Below are 26,994 nucleotides of genomic sequence, written 5' to 3'. Positions count from 1 at the left end.
CCATTATCATAAAAAAAGTACACAAACTAGTATATCCCCTTTGAAGAGATTCCCTCGAGTCGAGTACGGGTGTCATGGTAGACGACATCACAGGCTAATATTATTCCTTTCTAGCAATACAACAGACTCGGGACGATAGTTTACGAAAGAAATATCGCATTCAATAATAAACAAAAAGGGTGGTACCAAGGCAATAAAGCCTGAACTGTGAACATATGATTTACATAAGAAAATGGCAAACATGATATGCACATCCATCTCACACAAGAATAGATTAATCTGGAAAACCAACAGGGTGGCAGAAAAACCATCACTCATCTTCATCTCCTCTTCTCCCGCATCAACATGAACAATCAAGCCAGGTTAAAACTATCCCCCATCGGTGGTAGGGACGCCGACCTTGAAACATTCACTCGGTCTTGCTAAACAACAGTCTCCTCGCTGTGGGGGCTGGAGGAGCCAAGCCAGGGATGTCCCTGATGCTTTTGTTATTCGGATTCACAATCTGAGTTTACAGGTCAGAGTCAGGTTCAAATGACATTGAAAATAACTGTTTGATGAAATATAACAAGGTGTCATGGTGCTGTGAAACAAGCAGAAAACAGTACATATCTTGCCATTTTTTGTCATGATAAGTTGCAACTGCACATTTGCTATGCTTGTCCATATCATGGGTGACAAAAGATTAAAGACATATATCCACCACTTCAACAAATGGGCATGTATTTTGCTAATCACCATTAATGTGGGCAAGCTATTCAATTACCAAACAAAAGAAGCATTTTTCCTTTCATTTTCTTTATGAATCTGATCCACAAAAGAAACCACATCAGATCTTACAAATAATCCAAGCAATAGGGAACCAAACTTCCCAGTCTGCTCGCTTTTCAGCTTTTGTTCACCCACTCCTAATTTTTTTTTTCCTTTTTGGTTTTTTGTGAGCCTCGTCCTTTAAAATATTAACAAGGTAGTTGAGTTAACAACAGAATTTAGGGCAGCACATGGAAGGAACTGGAGTGTACCTTCACAATAATTATGGCAATGACGCCACAGACAATGAGAAATAGAAAAAGCATGATGCATCTATCTGTAGCCACCTGAAAAATACTGAGATTTAGTCTGTAAACAAGAAGAAGATCAAGTAAAGTTTAAGCAACAGGGAAAAGTAAGCCTACCTGCCTACCAATCTCCTTCACAAGCTGGGAGGCTTTCTTGATGGAGAACTGAATTGTATCAAGCTCATTAACTATTCGGCCCATTTGCTCAGTCTATAAATTCAGAAAAACGAGGATTAGAACAGAACATGAGTGAAGACAACAAAAATGGAGATCCTTAATGATGTAGACTCACTTGGCCTTTTAGTGTAACAGCTGTTTGGGTCCCCACTTCAATTGTTTGTGCAACAACCTATGGGTCAGTCTTAAGTTAGAGCATAATCAATGATAACACTGAAACAAAACATGTTTTAGAGTTAACTGCAACCTGTTTGGAGCGGTCAATTGCCTGATCAGTCTCATCCATTGTCTTCGTCCCAGCATTAATAAGCTCCTGATTTGACATTGCTACAGGATCACCCATGAAAATGAGAAACTGTGTTAAGCATATGAACTCAAATGCATTTATATCTATCTATATTGCTCTGACTGAGATTTCCAAAAGAAATAAAATATGGGAATAGAAGCAAATAGTATTAGAAAATAAATATAAAAGAATAAGATCGAGAGGAAAAGAAAAGGAAAATAACATGCACATGCGCATGTTTGCATATGCAAAAAAAATATCAATTTTTTCCCTTTACTTATCTTCCCAAAATCCTAGTTCCAAACATAGCATTAAGGTACTTCCACCAAGTTTGGACTACTAAGAATAAACCACCATCTTTCACTTCTTTCTAGAATGAAAGAGGTCAACTATCTAACCAGATAAATAGAATCCCGAAAATCAGCATTATCAGAGACGAACTTAAAAGGTTTCAATTTGTGGAGGCTAATCCATTGTTTCAAGGGTAACAATCCATTGTTGAGAGGGAAAGACCAATAATACAGTTAACTACTTCTGTTAGAAGTCTAACAGGACTCTACTGCCAAGCAGTTATTTGTATCCAAATAAAAAAAAAAAAGGTAAAGAAAAGAAAAATCCAAGCTATTATCATAAAACTTTGAAGTTTCAATAATGAAAGACTAGGCACATGCCAAATTGAGGGTTATTCAATTACAATACAATGAGAATGGAGCATACTCTAGATCACGTAATAGCTTCTAATACAAGTCTAAGAAGATTCAATCAGCATTGTGTTTCAAATGGCAGCCTGGCAAGTAAAAAGTAAGCCCAGATCATAGAACTTTGAAATTTAGTGGGCCTATATATAGCCAATACGTGGAAACTACATAAGCAATATAAAAGGCCTTATATAAAGGAGGAAATCAATAACAACAAACACAAGACGCATGAAACAAGTTGACAGCTTTTTTTCACAAAAAATTTCTCATGCTCAGTAAATTGTTCGGCTGCAGACAGGAAGAGAGTTCTCAAATCACCTGATGCCATTTGAACATTGTCATCAGCTGTAGGATCAGTAGCACCTGCACCCCCTTCAAAGAGTTCCACCCTCTTATTACCAAGGCTGCTCATATACCTATAAATGGTGAGATTGTCAGGGTGTAAACTAATGTTTTCTTAATGGGGGTACGACCTCTTGTTTTCACAGTAGGTCAACTACAGGGCATATCAACCACCAAAATTTGCACACTAGACCACTTTTCTATGGCTTCAGAAATAGGCATTGCAATTAGAAAATTTATGCAGAATATCCAATCCATCTACCATGTGACAGTTAAAAGCAGATCAGTACTCTTAATAGAATTTAGAACAAAGAACAAAAGAAATGAGATTGTTGCATCTTTTTCCCATCTCCAAAATAAGACCTAAAATTACAACCACAACCCAGAATTAATTTCTAAACCTTGATGAACCAAATGTAGTATCATCCAGAAAAAGCATTAAAGTGCCGAGCATAAACTATGAATTAATGCCAGTTTTCATCTATAAGAAGTAAAATCTATCAAAAGATCAAATTGAACAAATTAACTTACGTCTTTCTTAACGCCACATATGAATTCAGCTCTTTGATCTGCAAAGAAATAGAAGAGATAGTTAAGAGAAGCTCAGCACATTTTCAGACGGTCTTGTGGGCAGGAATGCAGGTAGGCCTTCCATTATGGAATCCTGGTTCACTATTCTGAACCCTTAAGGCAGTGAGGACCTTTTATAAATAGCTAGGACGTGTGAGCCAAATATGCCATCAGGAAGCACAAATAGCCAAACAGAGTGCGTCTTCTAAAACACTGCTTTAAAACATTACATTTAATGCTGATGAAAACTGTCGGAATACAAGTAAACTATCCAGTTAAAAGAGCACAAATTCTATCAACAGTCATGCTGCTTAGGTTTATATTTCTATGCCTAGAACATTGTTTTCCAAAAATATTTGCTTTTATGTCCATCTTCAATTTGCAAATGGGCAATTGTTCAATATTCAAGACAATATGATCAAATGTGCCATTGTTTCAGATCACAATGAGGGAAGAACATCAACAATTTCTGGTCCTGCAAAAGTGGACTCCAGAAAAGTTGGATAAAAAGAAATGCATGCTTACCATCAAAAAAATTGTGAAACCTCTCTCTATAAGCATGGGTCAAATTTCCAAATGATATGAACTTGAGTGAAAGTAATACAAACAAAAAGGAAATCTGACTTTACAATGTCCTGCTACGATTCAAAAGCATGTAAAAAAAACTAAACTGCAAATTGACTGCAGCTTTGGAGGTTGTACCAGTGAATGTAAGCACATCCCATTGCATGCTTGAATTGCAGATTTAAGATCCTAGGGTCTGCCACAAACTTACCAAGGATTGCTTCTCATCGTTGAGTTGCTTGTTAACCTCGGGAGGATTTTTGCTTTCCTCATCTTTAATTTCACGATCAAACTCTTTGATTAATCTAAAAAGAGTATCCAGCATGTAACTTCAGAATAGATGAATCCATTGAATGCACTAGAACAAGAAATCTAACCAGCCGAAATACAGGAGATACCTATTTAAACAATAAACAGAAAGGGAAGGTAGTAGTAATTAGACAGATGTAGACAAACCATACCTTTTACATTCTCTCATCCTCCCTGTAAGTTCCTCCAGCTGTTTACTCTGTCTATTAGAGTCTTTAATCTTATCCAGTTTCTGGAAACCATTTCTGAGTACACATTGGTTAACAATAGTTACGACAAGAAATTCAGTTTGTAACATATACTGTTGTTAAATTACAAAGGCCATACTGACATTAACTGACTAGAAGTAACAAAGGAGATGAGAAGCAATCCCTCAAGTTGGCAAGTAACTCTAAAAATGAGAATTACATTATATTCTGTAAACCAGGCAACCCAAAAATTGCAGCAGGAACATAATCCGGAAACTTTTATCATATGAATGTTCAGGTAAAACCAACCATGCATGTCCTCCTGGCAAACTTTTGGAATGCCAAGGAAACAAGAAGTTCAAATCAGTCAAAATCTCATTTTGCCATTTAGTTTGATACATAACATTATCCTACACCAAAGGACCATCCCTATCTCACTCCAGATTGACCTTGAAATTCGTTGCACTGACAAAAGAACCTTTGGCAAAATAAATGTTTCAAGTTAATATGGCATTGATAATATGGATGCTCTTTCAATATGGACTCTCATGCGGCTGCTCTCTACATGGATATTTGATATGGCTGACAACCAGTAAAAAAGCAAACAACTACCTAGTAAAATATCATAATGAAAATGGAGACATAAAACAGAACTTTACAACTGGAGGCAGAGTCCAATAGTAAACCCGTTACATGGAGAATTCCTCTGAAAACTATTTAAGAATGCACCTTTTTTTCACCAATTTCTTGACATAGATAAAGAACATGGTCCATAGTCGAACAATATCTAATGACTTACACAAGGAGTATATTTACATTTATGATCTGCAGCTTTTATGTTGACATGGTGTCGAGTGATTAAATATTTATAATTGATGTTTGCTTCTAAACATGACATAATAATGACTAGTTGGCCTATGACCATCATCAACCTAATTTTACCATCCATTTAACCTATTTTTCTACTTTGGCATCAATATCATGATAGCACAACTCCTTGTCTTCTCCCTGCCCAATCTCAAATGAACTTGAAGCATATAAAGAAAAATGTGTAGTGTTTGTTTGACAGTAATGTGTAATTTCTGTTATGTAAAAAAGGATTTTATAAGAATTGCTTTAAAAGAAAAAAAAAAACAATTTAGTGTTTTATGAGATAATCTGAAACATGCTTTTATTGTTGTTATATGTGTTTGACCAGTAATTGGAAAGTCTGTTTTTTAACAATAAAATTACCAGAAAAGGCATTGACATAAGTGTTTATATTTTAACATTTTTTTTTAATTTTTATGATTGAATATTATTTTTAACTGAAAAAATAAGCTAAAGTATAAACCCACATTTAATCAACAACAAATTTTTACAAAAACCGGTATCTATTTTTGATTTGTCATCAATAATTAAAAAATATAGTAAAATCATTCAAACTAAAATATAAATTGATAATCTTTTGAGGGAATATATTAAACTTTTAATGATTATAATAAAAATATGAAGAACAGGACAAACACAAATTTTGAATTTTAAAGGTACTTACATATGATAATATTATTGAAAAATCATTTGATGATCAAAGCAGTTCTTTCTTCTGTAGAGAAAATTTTAGAATGTGCAGAAGTTACTAAAGCCTAAGATATGGTCAGTGAGAGGAGCACAATGCATTATTTTATATTGAGTGGTTTGTGAGGATATGAATTCTGTATTGATTTGTTTATGAAGAGATGACATTAGAATTAAATATATCTAATAAATGTAATTTTATTTTCTACTTCTACTTCTGCTTCACAGCAAGAGAGCTCCAAATTTTCACAGCAGTCGAAGGTGAAAGGCACCCAAAATGCACTAAGACCCCTGTATTGCCTGAGACACTAGGTGCCAAAAAAGTGCTCACCAAAGCAAACCAAGGTGCCTTTTACAATATATATAAATATATATGTGCGCGTGTAAAATGGTGAAATTTAAATTTAAATAAAAAATATATTTATAAAGACGATAACAAATTATGTTTCACATCAATAAATAATTCAGTGGCCGGATTGGAGAAAAGGATGAGCAGAAATTCTTTCTAAGAATGCCAGGAATTGATTGGAAACAGAAACTGCTTGAAATTATATAACTAATTTGCTGGGAAAAAAGGTTCTTTTAAGTTTTCTATTAATTACTCTTTCGCAAACCTTTAACTCTTTATTATATATTAAGTTTCCAGAATACAGTTAAGGTTATGTAGCTGTAAAACAGGAATCTGAAGACTTTTCAACGCAGTTAAACTTTCCAGAATACAGTTAATTCTACTGTCTTGAGGCACCTGAAGCTCCTTGCCTAGGATGCCTGGAGGTCCTATTCTGCTCTGGCACCTAGTGCACCTAGGCAAGCATCTTGACAACCTTGTAAATATTTGCTTATGCTTCTCAAAAGAAAAATAGCTTCTGCTGTCAGTTAAAGCACTTATTTTATTTTTGACCAAACACCACACTAGTTACCTAATTTTGGAGATTAAGCTTGCATTGAGGAGCTAGATAAGAAATGATGACACAAAAGGCAAACTATTATTTACCAAAGCCAAACTATCAGTAGTCAGCTAAAACAAATAGGGAAATTGCTCTTACAAACAAGGTAGTCAAGGGTGAAAGGCGCATTCTATCACCTGACGTATTGGGTGCCACAAAAGCACTCACTCGAGGGAAGCGAGGTGCTAAATTAATAATAAATATACTACTTAATATGAAAAAGACAATCAAATAATGCATATAATAAAACATCTAAGATATTCCTAAATACAAATTCTTTTAATATTTTTAAGTGAAAATATAAAATGTAGATAGAATGGATAAAATAAAATAAAACATGATTGCAACAAACAGACAAAGTATATATTAAAAAAAAAACAAAACTGAAGAGAGAATGCAACGAATGGTCCGAGGACCGAAACTACAAGAGTAGATCAGATTCTGTAGGCAGATTAGAGGAGGGGAGGCCACAAGAAGCTTGCCTATCGCAAGCAAGCCTTCCAGTGAGGAGCAGTTTCCGGAAGCATTGTCCACACACCGAGGGTTCCCATCATGTGATGGCTCTGTCCTACCTCCGATGACTGCTTGCAACCTCACCTGACTCAGATCTATTTGATGGTGGCTTTACAGCTATAGATAAGTATGAAACATTGGAGAAATCAGAAGGGAGATACAGTGCTTTTGACAGTTTATTGTAACAGCAGATAAACAAGGTCAAGTTTGCATTTCTCTACTTGATTTCTCATTTTTCCTCTTCCTATTAGATTCTCTGGGACATTTCACATGCCTTCTCTGACTTTCAGAGATGATAATCTTTATTTTCAATTTTATTTTTCTGTTTTTTTCCTTCATTGCAGCCCAGGCAAGTGCCTGAGGGGAGTAAAGGAGCCACACCTGGAAGTGCAAGGAGCCTCCATAGTGTCTTGCGTGGCCTGGGCACATAGGCAAGCACCTATCTTGTGTTTGACTACACTGCTTACAGAGGACAGTGGCCAAACCAGCTATCAAGACAAAATCTAATAAACGAACCACTACCTGAATAGAAAGAAATATATTTAAAGAAATCACCTGAAACATTTAAAATCCCTTTGAACCTATTCTACCCATGGTGGATCCTACTCAGTCCAGTAGCCTACCCATAAAGGACCACATTTGACCAACCCCCCCCCCCCCCCCGGGCGGGTGGTTCTTTCGCAGGTTGCTATGGTATGTTGGAGCTTATGGATTAGGGGATCTATCATCGCATATCCTACTTCATATTCGTTACATTTATGAGTGAATTCATTATGCTTGAGTATTACTCACAAGTTAATTCCACCAAGTTGTATTGAGATCTTTATGATGCCATATTATTGAATAATTGTTGAGTAATTGACCGAACACTTTGCACACAATTCTCACTCTCACGCGAAAACAAAAATGAAATAAGAGACAAAAGGATTTATCTTGATTTAGACTTTGAATGAATCAAATTCCTACGTCCAGATTGAAGGCGACACCACAAAATCCACTATAGAACAGATAGGTACACACACAAAGCCTTCTCACACAGACTTCCCTCACAAAGATTACAAACTCTAAGACCTAGGCTTTTCTCTCCTCTCATGTACATGAAAAATTGAAGAAAACGCATACCAGAATCATAGCTGGCCCCTCTATATATAGAGGATAGAGGAGGCAGCAATTACAAGACATAAAAGAAAACAAAAGTCGGTACTAACCGTTACATGGTTAGTTACCGTTACAATGGTTTTAAAAATAAAACATAACTTCTGGTTTCTTTAATGCCTTTATTTTGACTTTAAGACTAAATTTGTGCAAACTTCAACAATTTCTCCACTATTTGCATAAGTTGAGTCTTCAATCTTCAGATTCTCCTTTGGATTATGCATTTGCCTTCTTCCTTACCTTCCTTCTTCCATATCCTAAGCTTGACTACTTAGGCTTCCTGAAGCTATCTGGAGTAGCTTCAAGCAATGCTTCAACTTGGTCACTGGAACGGCCTTGGTGAACATATCTGCTGCATTGTCTTCACCAGCTACTTTTACTAGCTTAAGATCCTTCTTGTCTAGCACCTCCCGAATGAAAAGATGCTGCACATCGATGTGCTTTGTGCATTCATGATGGGCCTGGTTCTTAGATAGGTGAATGACACTCTGGTTGTCACACATGATAGTAGTGTCTCTCTCCTTTCCAACTTATTGTAGCATCCAAACCTTGAAGACATAACCAGTTGTGGACCTTCTCCTATCCCAGATCTGATGCATAGTTAGCATCTAAATATCCTAGGATACTAGCCTTACTTCATTGGAGTGCAGTTAAATGGGTATTTAAGTACTTGAAAGGATCATTGGATACGGTGTTAGTTTATGGTGGAGCCAAGGTGCATAAACCGACCGATCACACTCATTGCATGTGCTAGGTCTAGCCATGTACATACCATACTGTATATCAAGCTTCCTACCGCACTTGAATAGGGGATTTCTCTCATTTCTTCCTGATCTTCCTTGTCAATAGGAGATTGGGTTGCTAACAGCTTGAAGTGCTTGGCAAATGGAATACTTACAGCCTTTGCCTCGCCATTCCAAACTTTTGAATTAATTTTCTTAAGTATGTTTTTTGTGATAGACATAGGGTTATGTTCTGCTTGTTTTTGGTAATTTCTATTCCCAAAATTTTCTTGGCCTCTCCTAGATCCTTCATCTCAAATGTTGACTTTAATTCCAGTTTTAATTTCTAAATTTCTTTCCTTGATTGGCAAGCAACCAACATATCATCAACATACAATAGGAGATATATTGATATGCTACTAGATATATGCTTAAAATATACACAACAGTCATATGAGCTCCTAGCAAACCCATGTTCTATCATAAATGTGTCAAACCTCTTGTACCATTGACATGGGGATAGCTTGAGTCCCTACAAGGATTTCTTTAATAAACAGACTTGTTCTATTCTTCCTTTAGATTCGAACCCTTTTGGCTGCTCCATGAGGATCCTTTCATCTAATTCCCAATGTACAAATGTTGTTGTAACATCCATCTGCTCCAAAACCAAATTTAATTGCGCTATCACTGCTAGAAGGACTCTAATTGAGGTATGCCTTACAACAAGGGAGAATACCTCATTGAAACCCACTCCTAAAACTTGAGTGAAACCTTTTGCAACTAGCCTAGCTTTATATCTAGGCTTTGCATTTTCTCCTGATCCTTCCTTTTACCTTATATAACCATTTACAGTTCACTACTCTTTGTCCTTGAGGCCTTTCAACTAGAATCCAGGTCTCATTCTTCTTAAGAGAGTTTATCTCGGACTTCATGGCTTTAACCCACTTAAGTGAGTCCTTTGAGGAGACTGCTTCCTCATAGGTCAAGGGTTCATCTCCAATAACCTTTGATGCACTTGCAAGTGCATAGGATACTAGATCTGAGTAACCATAACGTTTAGGAGGTCTACTTTGCCTTTTCTGCCTATCCTTTGGAACGTTATATCTTTGTAAGTCGGGCTCACTCTCAACATCTAATTCATCCTACTCTCCTCTTGAGGGTCAAATTCCTAGTCTGCCACTAATTCCTCGACGCCCTTTTGATGATCCAAACCATAACTTTGAGGGTTATCAGTATTGGTGCTTGGAATTTCATCCTGCCACTCAATATCTACCATTTCTGCTGTAGGAGATTGCTCCTCATTATCCTTTTCCTACAGGCCTTTAGCTATGGAATTTTCGTCAAAAATGACATCTTGAGTAATAAGGATCTTTTGGCTTTTAGGTTCCAAATTCCATGGTTTATACCCTTTTACCTCAGCTGGGTATCCAATGAAAATACATTTCTTTGCCAGGGGTTCTAGCTTTCCTTGTTTCACATGGGCATATGCAAAACACCCAAATACCCTCAAGTGTTCTAGATATATACCTAGTCCACTTCTCATAAGGGGTTTTAAAACCAATAGCTGCTGACGGTGATCTATTGATCAAATATGCAGTAGTGTTCACGGCCTCTCTCCAAAATACCTTAGATAGATTGGTATGAAATAGCATACACCTTACTCTCTCTAGAAGTGAATTCATTCTCTCTGCAAGGTCATTTTGTCTAGGATTCCTGGGGGCAATTAGATGTCGAACTATCCCACTATCCTTACATAAATCCGTGAACACCCTATTGTAGAACTCAAGGCCATTATCAATCTTGATTGTCTTAATTTTCCTCCCCTCATGATTTTCTATCATGGTTTTCCATGTCTTGAAAGCTTCAAAAGTCTGTTCTTTGGACTTAAAGACATAAACTCAAACCATCATTGAATAATCATCTATTATGGATAGAAAGTATCTAGCTCCACCATGAGTAAGAGTTTGGGTAGGTCCCCATAGATCACTATGTATATAGTCTAGAGGTGCCTTTGAGGAGTGGATGGCATGTTTACTGAATTTTACCTCAGCAGACTTCCCATAAATGCAGGAGTCACACTTATCTAGTCCTGCCACCTGATCCTTTTCAAAGATCCCTTGATTTGATAATTCTTTTAGACCAAGTTCACTTATATGAGACATTCTAAGGTGCCAGAGTCTTGCCTGTGTGACTGCCTTTTCTCCGGCCATTGTTGCTTCTCCATTCAAACCTTGCAGCACATATATGCCATTTTGTTGTAAGGCCTTCATACGAACTAAGGATCCTCTGGTTATTTTTAGAGTTTCTCCCTCTCCCTTAAGGCAGTGGCCATTCCTAGCCAATTATCCAATACAAATCAAATTTCTCTTTAATTTAGGGACATGCCTCACAGCTTTTAGAGTCCTATAGGAGTTATCATGCATCTTTAGTCTAACATCTCCTATACCAAGAACCTTGCACTCATGGTCATTTCCTAATAGAACTTTACCCCTATTAGTGTCCTGATAGTTCACAAACCAATGCTTATTTGGTGTCATATGAAAGAAACATCTTGAGTCCATTATCCATATCTCTTTCTCAGTTTTATGTGACACAACTAAGGCATTCAAACTATCATACACAAATTCACATACCAAGGCTCCACCATCAGAAATATTTTTTATCCTGTAAGTCCTTTTTTTCTCTTAGGATAGTTTCTATTAATGTGCCCATCTTCATGATAGTAATAGCACTTAACTGGATTCCTTCCATTTCTTGACTTAGACCTAGATTTTCCTTTTGCCTTAGGGTCTCTCTTGGAGTTCCTAGATCTAGCAGTCAACACATCTCCAGTGGAGGAATTTTCATCCAATTTAAATCTTAAGTCAATTTAGGGCGCCAATTACATCATCTAAAGACAACTTTTCCATATCATGATGCAAGATATCTACAAAATGCTCATATGACTATGGCAAAGAGTGCAATAAAACCAAGGCTTTATCTTCATCATCATACTTAAACATTTATATTCTCTAAGTCTAGATAAAGCTTACTGAATTTGTCAATATGATCTTGCAATTTTTGATTATCTTTCATCTTAAAAGTAAAGAATCTTGCCTTTAGAAATAACCGGCTTGATAGTGTCTTTGTCAAGTAGAGGCTGTCCAATTTCTTCAATGTCTCCAATGTCGTAGTCATCTTGGAGACCTCTCTCGGAGGACCTTATTGCCCAAACTTACAATAAGGGTGTTGTACGCCTTTTCTTCTATATTCGCCTTCTGTTCTACCAAGAGGATCTTGACCCCTTCTCCAACCTTTTCTTTTTGACGACTCCTTTAGCGCCTCCTTTAATCCAAGATTTCCAAGAAGCGCCTACATCTTAAATTTTTCACAATGGAAAATCATGATTGCCATTAAACTTCTCAATATCATACCTTGAGGATGATGCTGATAGAGCCATTTCTTGATTGGGGTTTATGTCTTAACTCCTTTGAGTGAATCTTGATTGTGCGCCCATGATTCTAGCTCTGATACCAAGTTGTTGAGTAATTGACCAAACACTTTGCACACAATTCTCACACTCCCACGCGAAACTAGAAATGAAACAAGAGACAAAAGGATTTATCCTGGTTTAGACTTTGAATGAATCAAAGTCCTACATCCAGATCGAAAGTGACACCACAAAATCCACTATAGAACAGATAGGTACACACACTCACATTGGCCTCCCTCACAGAGATTACAAAGTCTAAGACCTAGGCTTTTCTCTCCTCTCATGTAAATGAAAAACTAAAGAAAACGCATACCAAAATCATAGCCGACCCCTCTATTTATAGAGGATAGAGGAGGTGGCAATTACAAGACATAAAAGAAAATAAGAGTCGGTACTAACCGTTACATAGTTAGGTATCGTTACAATGGCTTTAAAAATAAAACATAACTTCTAATTTCTTTAATGCCTTTATTCAGACTTTAAGACTAAATTTGTGCAAACTTTAACAGAATTCTTACATATATATGTCAGCTCCAATAGCTGACAAGGGGGATTCTTCTAGAAATTGAAGAATTTGGGGAAGATAGGAAGAATGTTTGGGGGAGAGAGAGAGAGGAATCTGATTTTGTATATTCAATCGTGAGTCATCATTCCCAGTTGTGGCCACATATATAGCTACCAACTGCCATAACTTGTTAAAGATTGTCTAGAGTTAGTGATAGGATTTTGTGCAGTGTTTTTTGTATGAAAATGTTATAACCGACCTTAGGAAATATCTCCCTATTTTCTATAAATATGGGGGGTGTGGGTGGGGGCTGAGAGAGAGAGCATCACATGTTATCTTTCTGATTTCATGAGAGCTATGAAAGTGATAAGGTTGTGAGTTAGAATAGTCTTGTACACTTTTGGGAAGGCTTGTATCGTGGGGGAGAGAAAGATGGAAGTTTGTACTGTTTCCATCAATAAAGAAGGTTACTCAGTGGTGGTTTCAAGGCTGGATGTAGTGCCAATTCAATTGGCATGAACCAGGATAAAATTCTGTCTCCTCATGTGATTTGTGAGTTTTCTTTCTTACTTTGTTCTTGTTTAATTATGTTTTGTATTACATATTTGTGTTGTGGTGTGTTGGCCAATGAGTTGTGAGTGTGTTGAGGGGTGTTTAATTGGTTTCTTGACTGTGTTTAAAGGTTGTCAGTGCTCCCAATTTATAACATAATTAGCTGGGAATGTACACCTAGTATAGCAAGGCTCTAAACTATAGCTATAATTACTATTTAGACCTTAGGAATGTGGCAAAATTTCCCCCCTTTAAAACTTTCTTGTCCCCCAAGAAATTACAAAAGCTAGGCAACCCTTGGAAATTGTTTGAGGAGGTCTGACAGGTACTCCCACGTGGTATGATCGGGGTGCAAGTGAGTCCACTACACCAACACTTGAGTAAAAGGAATCGAATTCCGATAGGTTACCCTCTTATCCATCATTGCTAGAGGTTTGACTGCCTTAGCTACGTCCTCTTTAGCAAGGGGTACCTCCAAGCTAACAGTCACTCCTTCAGGAAGTTTTAACCTGTAAGCCCTCTCCCTACTTTGGCCACCACTGCGAATGGTCCATGGTACTTGGGGCTAATGTTATTAAAGGCCCAAGGACTAAGGCGCAAGGCGAGCTGCGTGATGCGCGCCTGATGGAACTAGGCGCATGCTAACTAAAAATAGAAAAAAGAAAAACATATATCTTAGTTGAAGAATAAAGTATAAAATAACTCTTTAACTCCTAATAACATATTCACAGGCATGTTATTAAGGAAATTAAAAAAATCAAAATATACTAATGAAAATAACAATAAAAAAAGCCAAAAAATGCAATCTAAAAGTCTTTAAGTTAACTTAAATTAAAGCTTAAAACAATTTATAAGCCTTAAATCTTAATCAAGATTAACTAATTATGCATTTTAAATAATCTAAAAATCATCCTCATCATTAAGATAAAACATTTCCATATTTTCATTATTAGAAGCATCATCTCTAATATCTTCTTCCACATCATCTCCCTCTCCATCTTCATCTAGTTCAAATTTAATTAGAGCATTTAAAGTAGTAGCTCTTTTATTCATTGTCAAATTTGTAGTTGAAGTAATAAATTTAAAACCTAAATAGTAAAAAATTAAATAAAGAAATAAACAACAAAATAAAAACCTAAAAAACAGTTAAAAAGGCCCAAGGCACCTTGGGCCTAGGCGCGCCTTGATGGTTTGCGCCCGCCTGAAGGCAATTCAAGCGCCCAAGGTGTGCCTAGGTGCACCTTGCATCTAGGTGCGGCCTTTATAACACTACTTGGGGCTTAATTTAGAGGTGGGGGTAGTGGAGAACAATTGTTGTTGAAATCTTTTAACCTTCAAATATACCCGATCCCCTACTTCAAATGACCTTTCGCTCCTATTTCGATCAACCATCTATTTCATTCAATTTTGCACCAGACTTAGTTCCCTTATGATAATTTGCAGAGCTTCTTGTCTTTGTCTTAAATATTGATCCATTGCCATTTTAGTATTCGAGTATTTCCTGACAGCAAGTATTAGGAGTGGTTTATACCCAAATAGGGCTTCAAAAGCAGTTCTTTTCAGGGAGCTGTGGTAATTGGAGTTGTACCACTATTAAGCCAACGACAACCACTTGTTCCAACTCCTTGGCTTAGAGAAGCAAACACACCTTAGATAGGTTTTCAAACATTAGTTCACCCGCTCCGTTTGTCCATCTATCTCGAAATGGTAGGCCGTAGACATGCAATCCAACTTCTAAACTCTTAAAAAGATCCTTCTAGAAAGTACTGGTGAATATCTTGTCTCAGTTTGACATAATGGATAGAGGTAATCGATGCAACTTCACCACCAAGTCTAGTAGGAGTCTTGCCACTTCTAAGGCGATGAAGGGATGAGATAAACTTAGGAAGTGCTCAAATTTCGTCAACCTGTCCACGACTAACAATATGACACTCCTTCTTTCTGACTTAGGCAGTCCCTCCACAAAGTCCATCGGAATTTGTTCCCATGCCTATTCTAAAATGTTAAATGGCTGCAGCAACCCTGGGTAAGGTACCTGCTTGTGCTTGCAGCGTTGACAAGTCGCACACCCCAGCACATATGCGTTTACATCTTGCTTAACCCAGGCCAATAGAACAATTGTTTTACCTTATGGTATCTGACATTCAGTCCCGAGTGTCCCCTTATCAATGAGCTGTGAATTGAATGTAGTATCCTCCCTTTAAGCTGGTCATCATCTCCGATCACCAGTCTTCCTTTGTGTCTGAGCAGCCCACCTAATAATGTATACCCCTTTAAATCTGTGGTTTGGATTGCTAGCGACGCCATGAGGTCTATGGCCCAAGGAGTACGTTCATAACTAGCAGTGATCTCTTTTACTTAGTTTGGCACCATTGCAGATATATCATTACAGTTTCCCTTCTCCTTCCAGGATAGGGCGTTTGCCACTTTGTTTTCTCCTTCCCCTTGCGGTATTGTATAGTATATTCAAGCCCTAACAATTTGGTTACCCCCTTTCTTTGTAATTGTGTGTGCAGCCTCTTCCTTAGGGATTTGAGACTTTTGTGATCTATTCTAATCACAAACTTGCCCCCTTCCAAATAATATCTCCACCTTTCCACAGCCATTAACTCCTTGTCATTGATGTTGAACCCAAGATGCTTTCGGGCTAAGGCTTGGCTAAGAAAAGCCAAAGGCCTATCACCCTACACAAGCACAACCCCTACCCCCATTTCACAAGCATCTGTCTCCAAAATAAAGTGTTTCGAGAAGTCGAGTAAGGCTAATATAGGAGCTTGTGTCATTGCCCTTTTAAAAGCATGGAAAGCTGCATCTGCTTGTGGATTACATCCAAAACCATTCTTCTTGAGGAGTTCAGTCAATGGGTAGCTGATCGCACCATAATTTTTTATGAATCGCCTACAGTAACCTATGAGGCCTAGGAATCCCCTCGATCCTCTAACGATTTCTAGTCTCGGCCACTCCAACATTACTGTAATCTTCTTTGGATTAGTGCTCACTCCTTCCCCCGTAATTACATGGCCTAAGTACTGTACTTTCTACTCGGCAAAGGTACACTTGGACCTCTTCACATAAAGCTGATTGGATTGGAGGATGTGGAAAGTGGTTCTTAAATGGTTCAAATGTTGGTCCAAAAAGGGGTTGTACACTAGGATGTCAACAAAAAATTCGAAATGAAAATAAACTTTCTAAGGTGAGGGTGGAAGATGTGATTCATCAAGGTTTGAAAGATAGCAGGGGCATTAGTTAAGCCGAATGGCATAACTAGAAATTCATAAAGACCTTGATGAGTCCTAAAGGTCGTTTTAGGGATATTGGTTGCATTCATCTTAATTTGGTGGTATCCCAACCTTAGATCAAGCTTTGAGAAAATGGTGGCTCCGGATAATCTAGGAGGTCTTCGATATTGGGGATGGGAACTTTATTTTTGATGGTGAGGGAATTTAGTTGGCGATAATCAACACAACCGCCATGTTCCATCTTTCTTTTTTACTAGAAGTACAAGGGAAGCAAATGGACTTTGACTCGGCTGAATAATGGACTTGGTTAGCATATCCTTGACCAATTTCTCTATTTTGACTTTTTGAGAAGGTGAGTATTGGTAGGAACAAACATTGACAGGCTCTAAATTGGGTTTTAAATGTATAGCGTGGTCAAGGAAGCGGGTTGGGGGTAGGGCAGTAGGTTTTGTAAATAGCTCCTCAAATTCAATCAGCAATGAATGTAAAGAATCACAAGTAGATACCTCTGTCAAGGACTAGAGAGTAGGAATAGGATTAAGCCATGAATGACTGCCTTCCTCTGTCACCAGTTTGCTGTCAACTTCTTCCCCATCCGTCACCATCTCTACGGAATATAAGGAGTGCAATTGAGCTATATTAGCTTCCCCATGTTGAAATAATCTATGCATCCTTCAGCCTGTCAATAACTTGTGGTCTTAATCTTCCATGCTCCCTGTTAATGTCACCATTTTCCCTGCCAAATCAAAGGTTATCTCCAATGTGTTGAAATCGAAAATCAATGGGCTCATCGCTTTCATCCAATCTACCCCTGTCAATTGTACTAGCCACCCAACCTAAAGATTCTCAAATCAGTCATGAACTCAAGACCTTGCATCATCCATTTGAAAGCTGGACAATTAAACCAACTTATCATCTTGCTTCCATTTGCAACTGTAACTGAAAGTGGTATAACAGCCTGTACCTCACACTGCAAGTTATGGGCAGTGTCTTTGTCTAGGAAGCTGTGTGCTTCCACTATCAATGAGGACCACCACTCTCTTCTTACCCACTGAGCCTTTCACCTAATTATCTTTTTTGAGGGGCAGCCTTCTATGGCGTGTAATGATATCTCCCCTCCATCTTCTCCGAACTCCCCATTGCTTGTGTCCTCCACCTCTCTCACATTCACTGCTTCTTCTTCTGCCTCCAATTCTAGGCCTTCCATTTGCAACAATTGCTTTCTACATTGATGCCCAAGAAAGTACTTTACGCCGAAGCAGAAACACAATCCCAACTGTCTTTTCTGTTCCACTGATAGGGACTTCTCCGAAATAGGGTTAAAGGGTCCCCTAGGTAGTAGATTCCCCTTGTGCCCTATTTGGTGGCTGGACTTAACTCCTAAACCCCACTCTGCAAGCAACTACCAACATACCCTTTTGTCGCATTCCGTTGTTTCTTAATCACTACCTCTAAGACCAACTCCTGCAGTTGTGCCTTTTCGACTGCTTGTTTAACAGTGATTAATTGCCACATCTTTACCAAGGGTCGGAGTTCATCACTTAATCTGTTAATGAAGCTCAACACGAAATACTGCTCATCTAAGGTAGGTCAAGAAATCATGGGCAGTGATTTTAGTTCCTCAAATCTGGTTTGATACTTCTCCACCGATTTGGTATGCCTCAACTTGTGGAAGTTTTCCACTACGTCAACCATGGTTCTCTCTCCAAACTGGACACAGAAAGCTACTACAAACTATTCCCAAACCAAAACAGTCCTCCTGCTACTCCAACCTTGGAACCACGAGTCTGCTGCGTCGTTAAAGTAAGCTGCAACCAATTTCACCGTCTGGCAGGGGTGGATCCATATGTGAGCTGCCTTGGGCTTTAGCCCAGGGCAACCCACAATTAAAATTAATTTTTAATATAAAAAAATAATTTTTTTAATGTAAAAAAATAATTTTTAATAATAAATCAGTTAAAAAAAAAAAATTACAACTCACCCCAAAATCTATGATATACAATTCTATATCTCAAAAAAAAAATTTAGTCTCCCCTACATAAATTTTTGGATTCGCCCCTGCCCTCTGGCCATCTTCCACCCGATAGTGATGGAAGAATCGCTCAAAACGTCGGACCCACCAATGTGGCTTGCTTCCCTCAAATGCTGAAATTTCTAGCTTCAACATTGGCACATTGTTCAAGGTGGCGGGGGGTCCTCGTTGATGATTCTCCAGTCATTCATCCATGCATGTTAGGTTGGTGACCTGGGGTCTATCCCTTGTTCCAGTCAAGATTGGGGTTGTGTTTAGCCTTGGAAGAAAGTCCATCGGAACGCTAGCGTTCAACAATTGTGAGAACAAGTTCAACACGGTGCTCAGCTACTACCCATTCCAACGACCTCTTCCCTAATACCTCGGACGTCCGCTCAGAGGTTGGTGACTTCCTCTCGTGTGGCCGCACCCTCTACTCTCGTCCGACCCAACTCCTCCAGGGTGTATCGTAGGCCGACATCTATTAGGTCCATCTTGTCATCAAGTTGCTCTTACTATTGTCGGATTCCCCACTCCAAAGTCTTTTCCAAGTGTGTCTTAAATTTTTTCATCCTTGTCCCCTCTGCCATGGCCGATTACTCTAGTTGCCACGATCAAGTTCACCTCATTGGTCCGGGTCGAAATCGCTTTCCAATCAAAGCGGGTGTCACAACTCAAGAGTAATTAGAAGGGTATTATTGTAGTAAGGTTGTAGTAGTTAGTATGAGGTATTTTGTGAGTCATGGAAATTATTTTCCAGATTTCATTTACTGTTGAATAACCTATAAATAGGCCCTAATATGTAGAAAGGCATGCTTGAATTGAATGAATTCTTAATTCTCATTTCTCTCTTAAGACTTCTCTCCAATCTCCCTCTCTTTCTCTCATTTTCCCCTTAAATCTTCTTCTCTATATTGTTCTCCCTTAATTCCCTCCCTCAATTCCTTCCAATTCCTCTTTTAACCTATCACGAATCTTAGGTTCGTGACAAATGGTATCAGAGCAGTCAATCATTGGCTGTGGGTCTGATTTCAGTTGAAGGTCAATGAAATCAATTTCAGTGATTAAGGTCTAGATCAAGGAGGCTTGAAGGCGACTGCTGTGAGGTGAGCAATTTCCCTTGGCGATTGCGGTAAGGTGAATTTCGGCATAGTGCTAGCCAGGTTCCTTAGCTGTAATTCCTGCAATGGGTAGCAATTGATTCCGACGACTCTCGGCAAAATCGATAGAGCAGAGACTTCGGGTGATTCCAATGAGTACAAGAACTCCGACGAGTTCCATTGGTTACAGGGTGATAGGCGAGTGCAAGCATTCGAAAGGAATCAAGATTGATTCAAGAATTCAGGTGAATTCCAACAAGTGGTCGGTGATTGGGTGGAGACTCCACTAGCGATCATGAATTCACTTGATCATGAGTAGATAGTGAGAAGGAAGGCGGGATCGAAGCAAAGCCTTGAGCAATTTTTGACGGCTAGATTAGCATCGATTGAACGAGGAGATAATTTCCGTCGTCGAGACAGTTAATCGGAATTGGGCAACGTTGAAGGACGGCAACAGAGCCGATCGAAGAAGGCACAGAGCAGATCCTAGTGAACTTCGGTGATTCTAGCATACCTAAGTCTGAGTCTTGAAGACGAAGCCGATAGTTGAGACTCAGTTTGAAATCAAGTAAGGTTGGATAAAAATTGAGGACGAGCAGATAAGACGTCTCCGAAGGGAAGTCAGACGACTCATATAAGGGGAAGAGTTGATCGATTTTCTTGGAGGTGAGTAGGAGGTTGACCACGACTGCGATTTCGGTAATTCTCGGGCTCGAACATATAGGTGGAGTCCCTTGTGAGAGGCGGATTCCTCCGATTTCTTTTGCTCGAAGGTTTCCGACCCCTAGGCTATAGAAATCGACCAACTGTTAGGCGATCCCTAGCGGCAACGGAATTAATCGAACTTTCAAGAGGTGTTTCAGGGAGTTAAATTAGTAACCCGATGCTGGCTGTTTGATCTTCAGGAGGACTGACAAGAGCAAGGTCCTTGGTCTTGATTTCCAACAGCTAGGCAAACTCCCTACCCACGTCAATTCTCTGCTGTTTTTCTATTGATTAGTTGATTAATTTTTGGTTGAATCTCAAAAATTGAGTTCAACGCACAAGGAGGTGAGGTCGACTAATATTTGAGGCCTGGAATTGGAAGATGACTTGGCCAATGGATTCCAACGCATCGAGCTTGACTCTCGACAATTGAAGGCGATTACAGAAATCGAGAGCAACAAGCGATCTAGATCAGTTCCTTGACTTCGGTGATCTCGATTGTGAGGGTAGCGATCAATTCTCACTTCTGATGGCAATTTAGGGGACTTTAGAAGGCTAATCAAGCCGCTGTAATTGTGCGACTTCTTCCGCTACTACAACAGACTTGACCTTGAAGTAGAACAGTGATTGCAATTTGCCACTTAGTGGATCAATTTTAGAGGTGATTGGGTGAGGCAATTATAGAAGGGAAGTGTGGGGAATTATGATGGAAAGAGCTATGGTTTCTTAGCCTATTGCTTTTCCAGCCAGTGAGATTTCGGCCAAGAGTAGTGCACGAATGAGATCAGTGGAGCCTCTATTGCAGCAGAAGAATGCTTCATTTTTAGTTGGAATGGAACCTCAATGGCAGCCAAAGAAGGCTGCATTTTTAGTGGGGTGTCCTACTCGTGAAGCTAAGGAAGGCAGTGCATATATGAAGCAGAATGTTATAATCTCAGTTGAATATAACAGAAACCATGAGGAGTTTGGTCGAAATCATGGGAGATGGGAAAAGAAAATGCATAATCAGTTCAATCTAAGGTGCAAGGAAACAACTAGTGGGATACATGAAGAGTGTGAGAAATTCGATCGAATGTTCCGCAAGAAGCTGCAAGAGTTTGCAATGATACTGACTAAGAAGTATCATTACAACTTCCCTGCAGAATACTTCGATGATTATTGAAGAAGTTTTAACAATGAGGAATTCCTTAAAGTGGAGCAGCCGAATGAGGAAAGCCTTGCTGAAAGTAAATCCTTGGTGTACTCCAGCTACCAACAAGTAAAAATATTTCCACTTGAGGAGGCCCCTATTAAAGATATGGAAGGGTCTAAACATACTGCTCCCTTAGTCTTGGCTGTGGAGAGGGCTAAGGAGTATATGGAAGAAGGGATTGAAGAATTGGGGGATGACAGACCAATGGTTGGCAGCATCTCAAGCACCCCCACTGGTATTGAGAATCCAGATGCTAAAACACTCAATATGACACCGTTGGAGGAAGTAACTGTTGAGGATGAAGTTAAGATGTTCGCTAGCAATCCGGGAGCCAAATATCTTGGAATGGAAATGACCACAACAGCCTTAGATTGTGGAGATCTTAAATCTATTTCTCTTGAAAGAATAGGAATGGAAGGAGTTGTTGAATTTCCTACTATGGATCAGGTGACTCCAATTGAGAAATCAGTCAATTGGGAGGAAACTTGTGCCTTAATCGAAGTGGATAACCAATGGAGGACAATTTAAGATTGGTTAGAGGTTAAGGGAGGATGCTTGCTTGACATTGATTACACTAAAATCTTCAAGCAGTATGTTTCTGATATGGAGGAATGGAGGATGCAGAAGGATAAAGCGAAACAAGATGAAAGGCAGAAAGGGAAGGGATTCTTTGTTGAAGGGACTGAGACCCTTGTTGTTTTGCTTATTCATGTTTCCATTGGTGTGACAGCAAGACATAATGTTGTTGCTACTGAGGAGAAAGAAAAGAGAAAGCAAAAGAAAAGGGAAAAACAAGATAAGAAGAAGGAAAAGCGAAAAAGAAACTAATGGGTGAAGATGGGCATTGGATGAAGAAACAATGGCTTGGATGTAATAAGTTTCTTGGGGACAAGAAAACTTTCAATGGGAGGGAAATGTCACAACTCAAGGGTAGTTAGAAGGGTATTATTGTAATAAGGTTGTAGTAGTTAGTATGAGATATTTTGTGAGTTGTTAGGAGCACATGAGTGCTATTTTTCAGATTTCATTTACTGTTGAATAGCCTATAAATAGGCCCTAATATGTAGAGAAATGCATGCTTGAATTGAATGAATTCTTAATTCTCATTTCTCTCTAAGACTTCTCTCCAATCTCCCTCTCTCTCTCGTTTTCCCCCTAAATCTTCTTCTCTGTACTGTTCTCCCTTAATTCCCTCCCTCAATTCCTTCCAATTCCTCTTTTAACCTATCACGAATCCCTCTTTTAACCTATCACGAATCCTAGGTTCATGACAGCGAGCAACACACAACAATGCACTAGCCGGAATCACCTTTTGTTCTTATACCAATTGTCCACTCTGATAACTGACAAGGGGGATTCTTCTAGAAATTGAAAAATTCCGAGAAGATAGGAAGAATGTTTGGGGGAGAGAGAGAGAGAGAAAGGAATCTGATTTTGTACATTCAATCGTGAGTCATCATTCCCAGCTATGGCCACATATATAGCTACCAGCTGCCATAACTAACTAGGGTTGTACACCTGGTACAACAAGGCTCTAACCAACTAGGTACAATTAGCTTATATACTATAGTTATAATTACTATTTTGCCCTTAGGAAAGTGACAATATATTTGGTGCCCGGGGAGGGGGGGGGGGGGGGGCGGTTAACCTTATCATAGAATTGGCAAGGGAAGATTGTTAGTTTTCAACCCATCTGCCTCATGCTCCAGGGTTGGGAAGCACCAAGTAAGACTGTTCTTGAATAAATGGAATGAAAGGTGGTTGCCTTGTAGAAACTCTATGTTGTCATCTCGACATAAAGACATGCACCGACACCACATATATTCCTTAATGAGCCTATTGTGCATACCAGATGGAATTACGTCCATATTTGAAAAGTAGTAACATCCACCCTTCTTAAAAGTTCATCATAGATAGAACAATAGATGTGCAGCCCGTATCTTTCCCAAGGATAAATAAGAGTACTAGAACTTAATACCCTTGATAATAGTTTACTGTAATGACATAACCACTATGTCCCCAATTAGCTTCAATTTAGATCTCCATTTCCCTCAAAAATTCTACCTGACTGATGATGAGCCCCTTCCCGTTTGCATAAATCATCCAGGTCTCATGATCTCTGCAGCCACTAACAGGCTAAACTGCAATAAGATCAGAAAGCCTCAAGTTGAAATTATCCTCTCAATCTATAAGAATTTATTTTCTCAATTAATCACTATAAATCCCCCTCAGAGAGTTAATATGCTCCACAAAAATGGCAAATGTAAAAATTTTAAAAAATATTTTTTTATTCTATAATAATTTATTTTCTCAATTAATCACTACAAAACCACCTCAAAGAGTTAATATGCTCCATAAAAAGGAGCAAATGTCAAAATTTCCAAAAGGATTCTTTTTCTTCTCAGAGAACAACAATGACAATTGAAGCTAGTTGTCATGTACCTAGGGTTTTGCTAGGAAATTGTAAGAAATCGAGGTGGAAATAGACTGAAAGGAAGGGAAATACAGCAAGAATTGGGGGGAGGATTACAGATAGATCAAGAAGGAGGGGAAGATTAGAGGGATCAAGAGAGAGATCAGAGGGAAATTGAGAGAGAATTTGATGAGAGGGAAATGACTGAATTCAATTATCATTCAAAACAAGCCATTCTCTAACTACCTTAGCCTATTTATAGGCTTTACAAATGAAGGTACTAAAAAGCTACAGCATAAGAGTACAACTAAAAGAGAAATACATGTAATTCATATTACTAATCTATCCTTGGGGATTCTTGGGATCGTGACACTAGTGAGGTATCTCAAATTTTTGGATTTTTGCATGCTATACCCAAATCTTGGAAAAAACACCAAAAGAGATACATGCTTCTGGGTTTGGCATCATAAAGATTTAAAAACCTAAATTGTGAACAACCTAAATGCATCTGTCATGACAATGTAGTAATGACGTGGAACCATAGAATTTGGGTAGAAGCAAAAATAGAGATGGTTTAAAACTACTTTATTCTGCTGAAATGCAGCACTTCTCATGCAGGTATGACATGGGGATAAAATATCCTTACAAAAGATATGGTCATTAATAGGGATAATTGGAGAGCTAGACGCCATGTAGTTGACTCCTGTGCCTGGAGTTAAGGCTTGTGATGATGATAATGATGCAACCTTGTCAAGTATTAAGTATATTGTTAGGACTTTGGATAACACTGAAATAGCTTCTTCTTCAAGCAATGTTCTCTATATGAGGAAACATAAATGCTTTAATTGCCTCAAGTTAGACTAAGAAGTTGACTGAATAAGATTGCGTGACACAATATCACAAACTCAAGCAGAGATTTCCATCAGTGTCTACAATTAAGCTTTCAAAAAACAAAAAAACAGAAGAAAAAAAAAAATCACCGCACTGAATATATCTACTTCAACAGTTGGACTCCAAGAATGATCTGAATGTCTCAAATAAATTTCATAAACAGCCAATTAAAGAAAGAAAGAGAGGGAGGGTAGGAGCAAGAGGGGAACATATAAGCTCAGATATGCTCAACCTTCAGCTATGGCTACAGTTGGTTGCAAAGGAAAAATAAGGGGAGAAGTACTTTAATCTCCAGGACTTGAGTGACCAAACATGGAAACACAAATCAAATTACCAAATATTTGTATTAAGTTCGTTCGAGAAATTGGACAGACGTTAAGAGGCTATTAAGACAAGTGGGGGAGGGGAATATGTCCCCACGAGTCTCGGGTCAGATACCAAAGAGGGAATTCATCTCGAACCTTTACCGAACAGGTAGGCAATAATCCCAGATCTCAACAATTGAAGCAAAAAGTCGCTTCTAGAACGCATTGTTCATTCACAAACAAACACACCATCATAATATGTTGGGCTAGGATTGCTGTTGATGGCCAGAAAGGAGTAATAAGATAGAGAGAAGGGGGAGGGAAAGGAGACATACGCAAGAGCTCGGAAATTGTCACGGATTTCGCCGTGGATCTGCTCCATCTGGGGGTTCATCTGCAAATCCAAATTGGCCATTTTCGTCTATCCCTCTTTTGCTCAGCCTCGCCGGCAGATCGAATCACCAGAGCAGTAGCCAGGACCTACCTACCAACCTACCGACCTTGTTCCCCAATCTTCGCCCGCATTTTTTCCTGGAGTGGAGAAAGTTAACCTAAGAATCGTTGGCTGAAAGATAATTTGATTGCTGCCTCCGGACCGAAGAGAAAGCAACAGATGTAGCGCAAATTCAAAATTCAAACGCGAAAACAAAAAGGCATTAGGGTTTTTGTTGAAACGAAAAAGAAAGGAAGAAAGAAAAGAAATAAAGGAGGAGTACGTGAGAATGAAGGGGAAAGATGGATAAAAGAATCTCTGTTGTGTTTGGGTTTGGGTCTGGTCTGGGTTGGGTAATAACTAATAAAATAACGACAACTCCGGATACAGCCTGCTCTGCTGCTCCTGCACTGCTCCATTGTCAATTCTCTCAATATTCTTCTCCTCTTCCATTTTCTTTTTTCCATCATCGGTATTAATATTTTAATATTATCTCTGTATTTTTTTTAGAGATTTTTTTCAAATAAAAACTATATGTTTTCTAATTAAAAAAGTAGATACCATGTAATCCATCGAACACCCTTAATATAAAATATTTTTGTTTTAAAAAAAAATTCCACTAAATCAGTCTACCAAACAAACATGAAAATTTTCTTAATTTTTAATATAACAATTCATTTTTAAGGCAGAAATAAAAGGGAGCAACACCCATAACTATTGTAGCAAATTTCTACTTGGCTTGGAACACTGATGATTTTCTCTTAAAAAGTAAATTATGCATATTACACTAAATTGCTGCAATAAAGTTTTCGTAATCTCATTCTTCTTGAAATATATATATATATATATATCGATATGGATATGGATAAAATGGAAACACCAAAAGTAGAGGTTTGTGTTGCTAATAAGACTTTCAGTAATTAAGTTTGAGAATTAGAGGCCAAGCTGGCCACTGGGACCAATGAAAAGACTTTGGCTTGCAAAAGGGTTTGTTTGATTGACGTGCCATAAGCTGTTGCCTGCCTGGGGCCGCGCTGTCCATGCCCTTGACCCCATCCACCTAATATTTTTTATTCTATAAACACCAAAA

At 38.5% G+C, this 26,994-nt stretch overlaps 1 protein-coding gene across 1 annotated transcript; it reads right to left on the bottom strand.

The window, feature by feature from the left end:
• Positions 1–75: 75 nt before the first annotated feature.
• Positions 76–26,246, bottom strand: LOC127811300 (novel plant SNARE 13). Its single transcript, XM_052351040.1, has 10 exons — positions 25,807–26,246; positions 4,157–4,249; positions 3,907–4,000; positions 3,093–3,130; positions 2,538–2,635; positions 1,483–1,562; positions 1,351–1,407; positions 1,176–1,268; positions 1,023–1,097; positions 76–505 (listed from the first exon to the last, which is right to left on the bottom strand). Exons 1-10 carry the CDS (start codon positions 25,884–25,886, stop codon positions 410–412), a joined length of 804 nt encoding a protein of 267 aa, XP_052207000.1. The 5' UTR covers positions 25,887–26,246; the 3' UTR covers positions 76–409.
• Positions 26,247–26,994: the final 748 nt, after the last annotated feature.

Source organism: Diospyros lotus, chromosome 10 (genome assembly GCF_014633365.1).
Source record: "Diospyros lotus cultivar Yz01 chromosome 10, ASM1463336v1, whole genome shotgun sequence".
Classification (NCBI taxonomy): Eukaryota; Viridiplantae; Streptophyta; class Magnoliopsida; order Ericales; family Ebenaceae; genus Diospyros; species Diospyros lotus.
The sequence above is the reverse complement of the archived record's forward strand: the minus strand, read 5'-3'. Positions and strand labels throughout refer to the sequence as shown.

Coding starts and splice junctions, on each gene's coding strand:
- LOC127811300 (XM_052351040.1), bottom strand. CDS start 25,886: ATGGCCAATTTGGATTTGCAGATGAACCCCCAGATGGAGCAGATCCAC. Junction 2,636..3,092: donor TATGTGGCGTTAAGAAAGAC/GTAAGTTAATTT, acceptor CACCATTTATAG/GTATATGAGCAGCCTTGGTA. Junction 506..1,022: donor TTGCCATAATTATTGTGAAG/GTACACTCCAGT, acceptor CTGTAAACTCAG/ATTGTGAATCCGAATAACAA.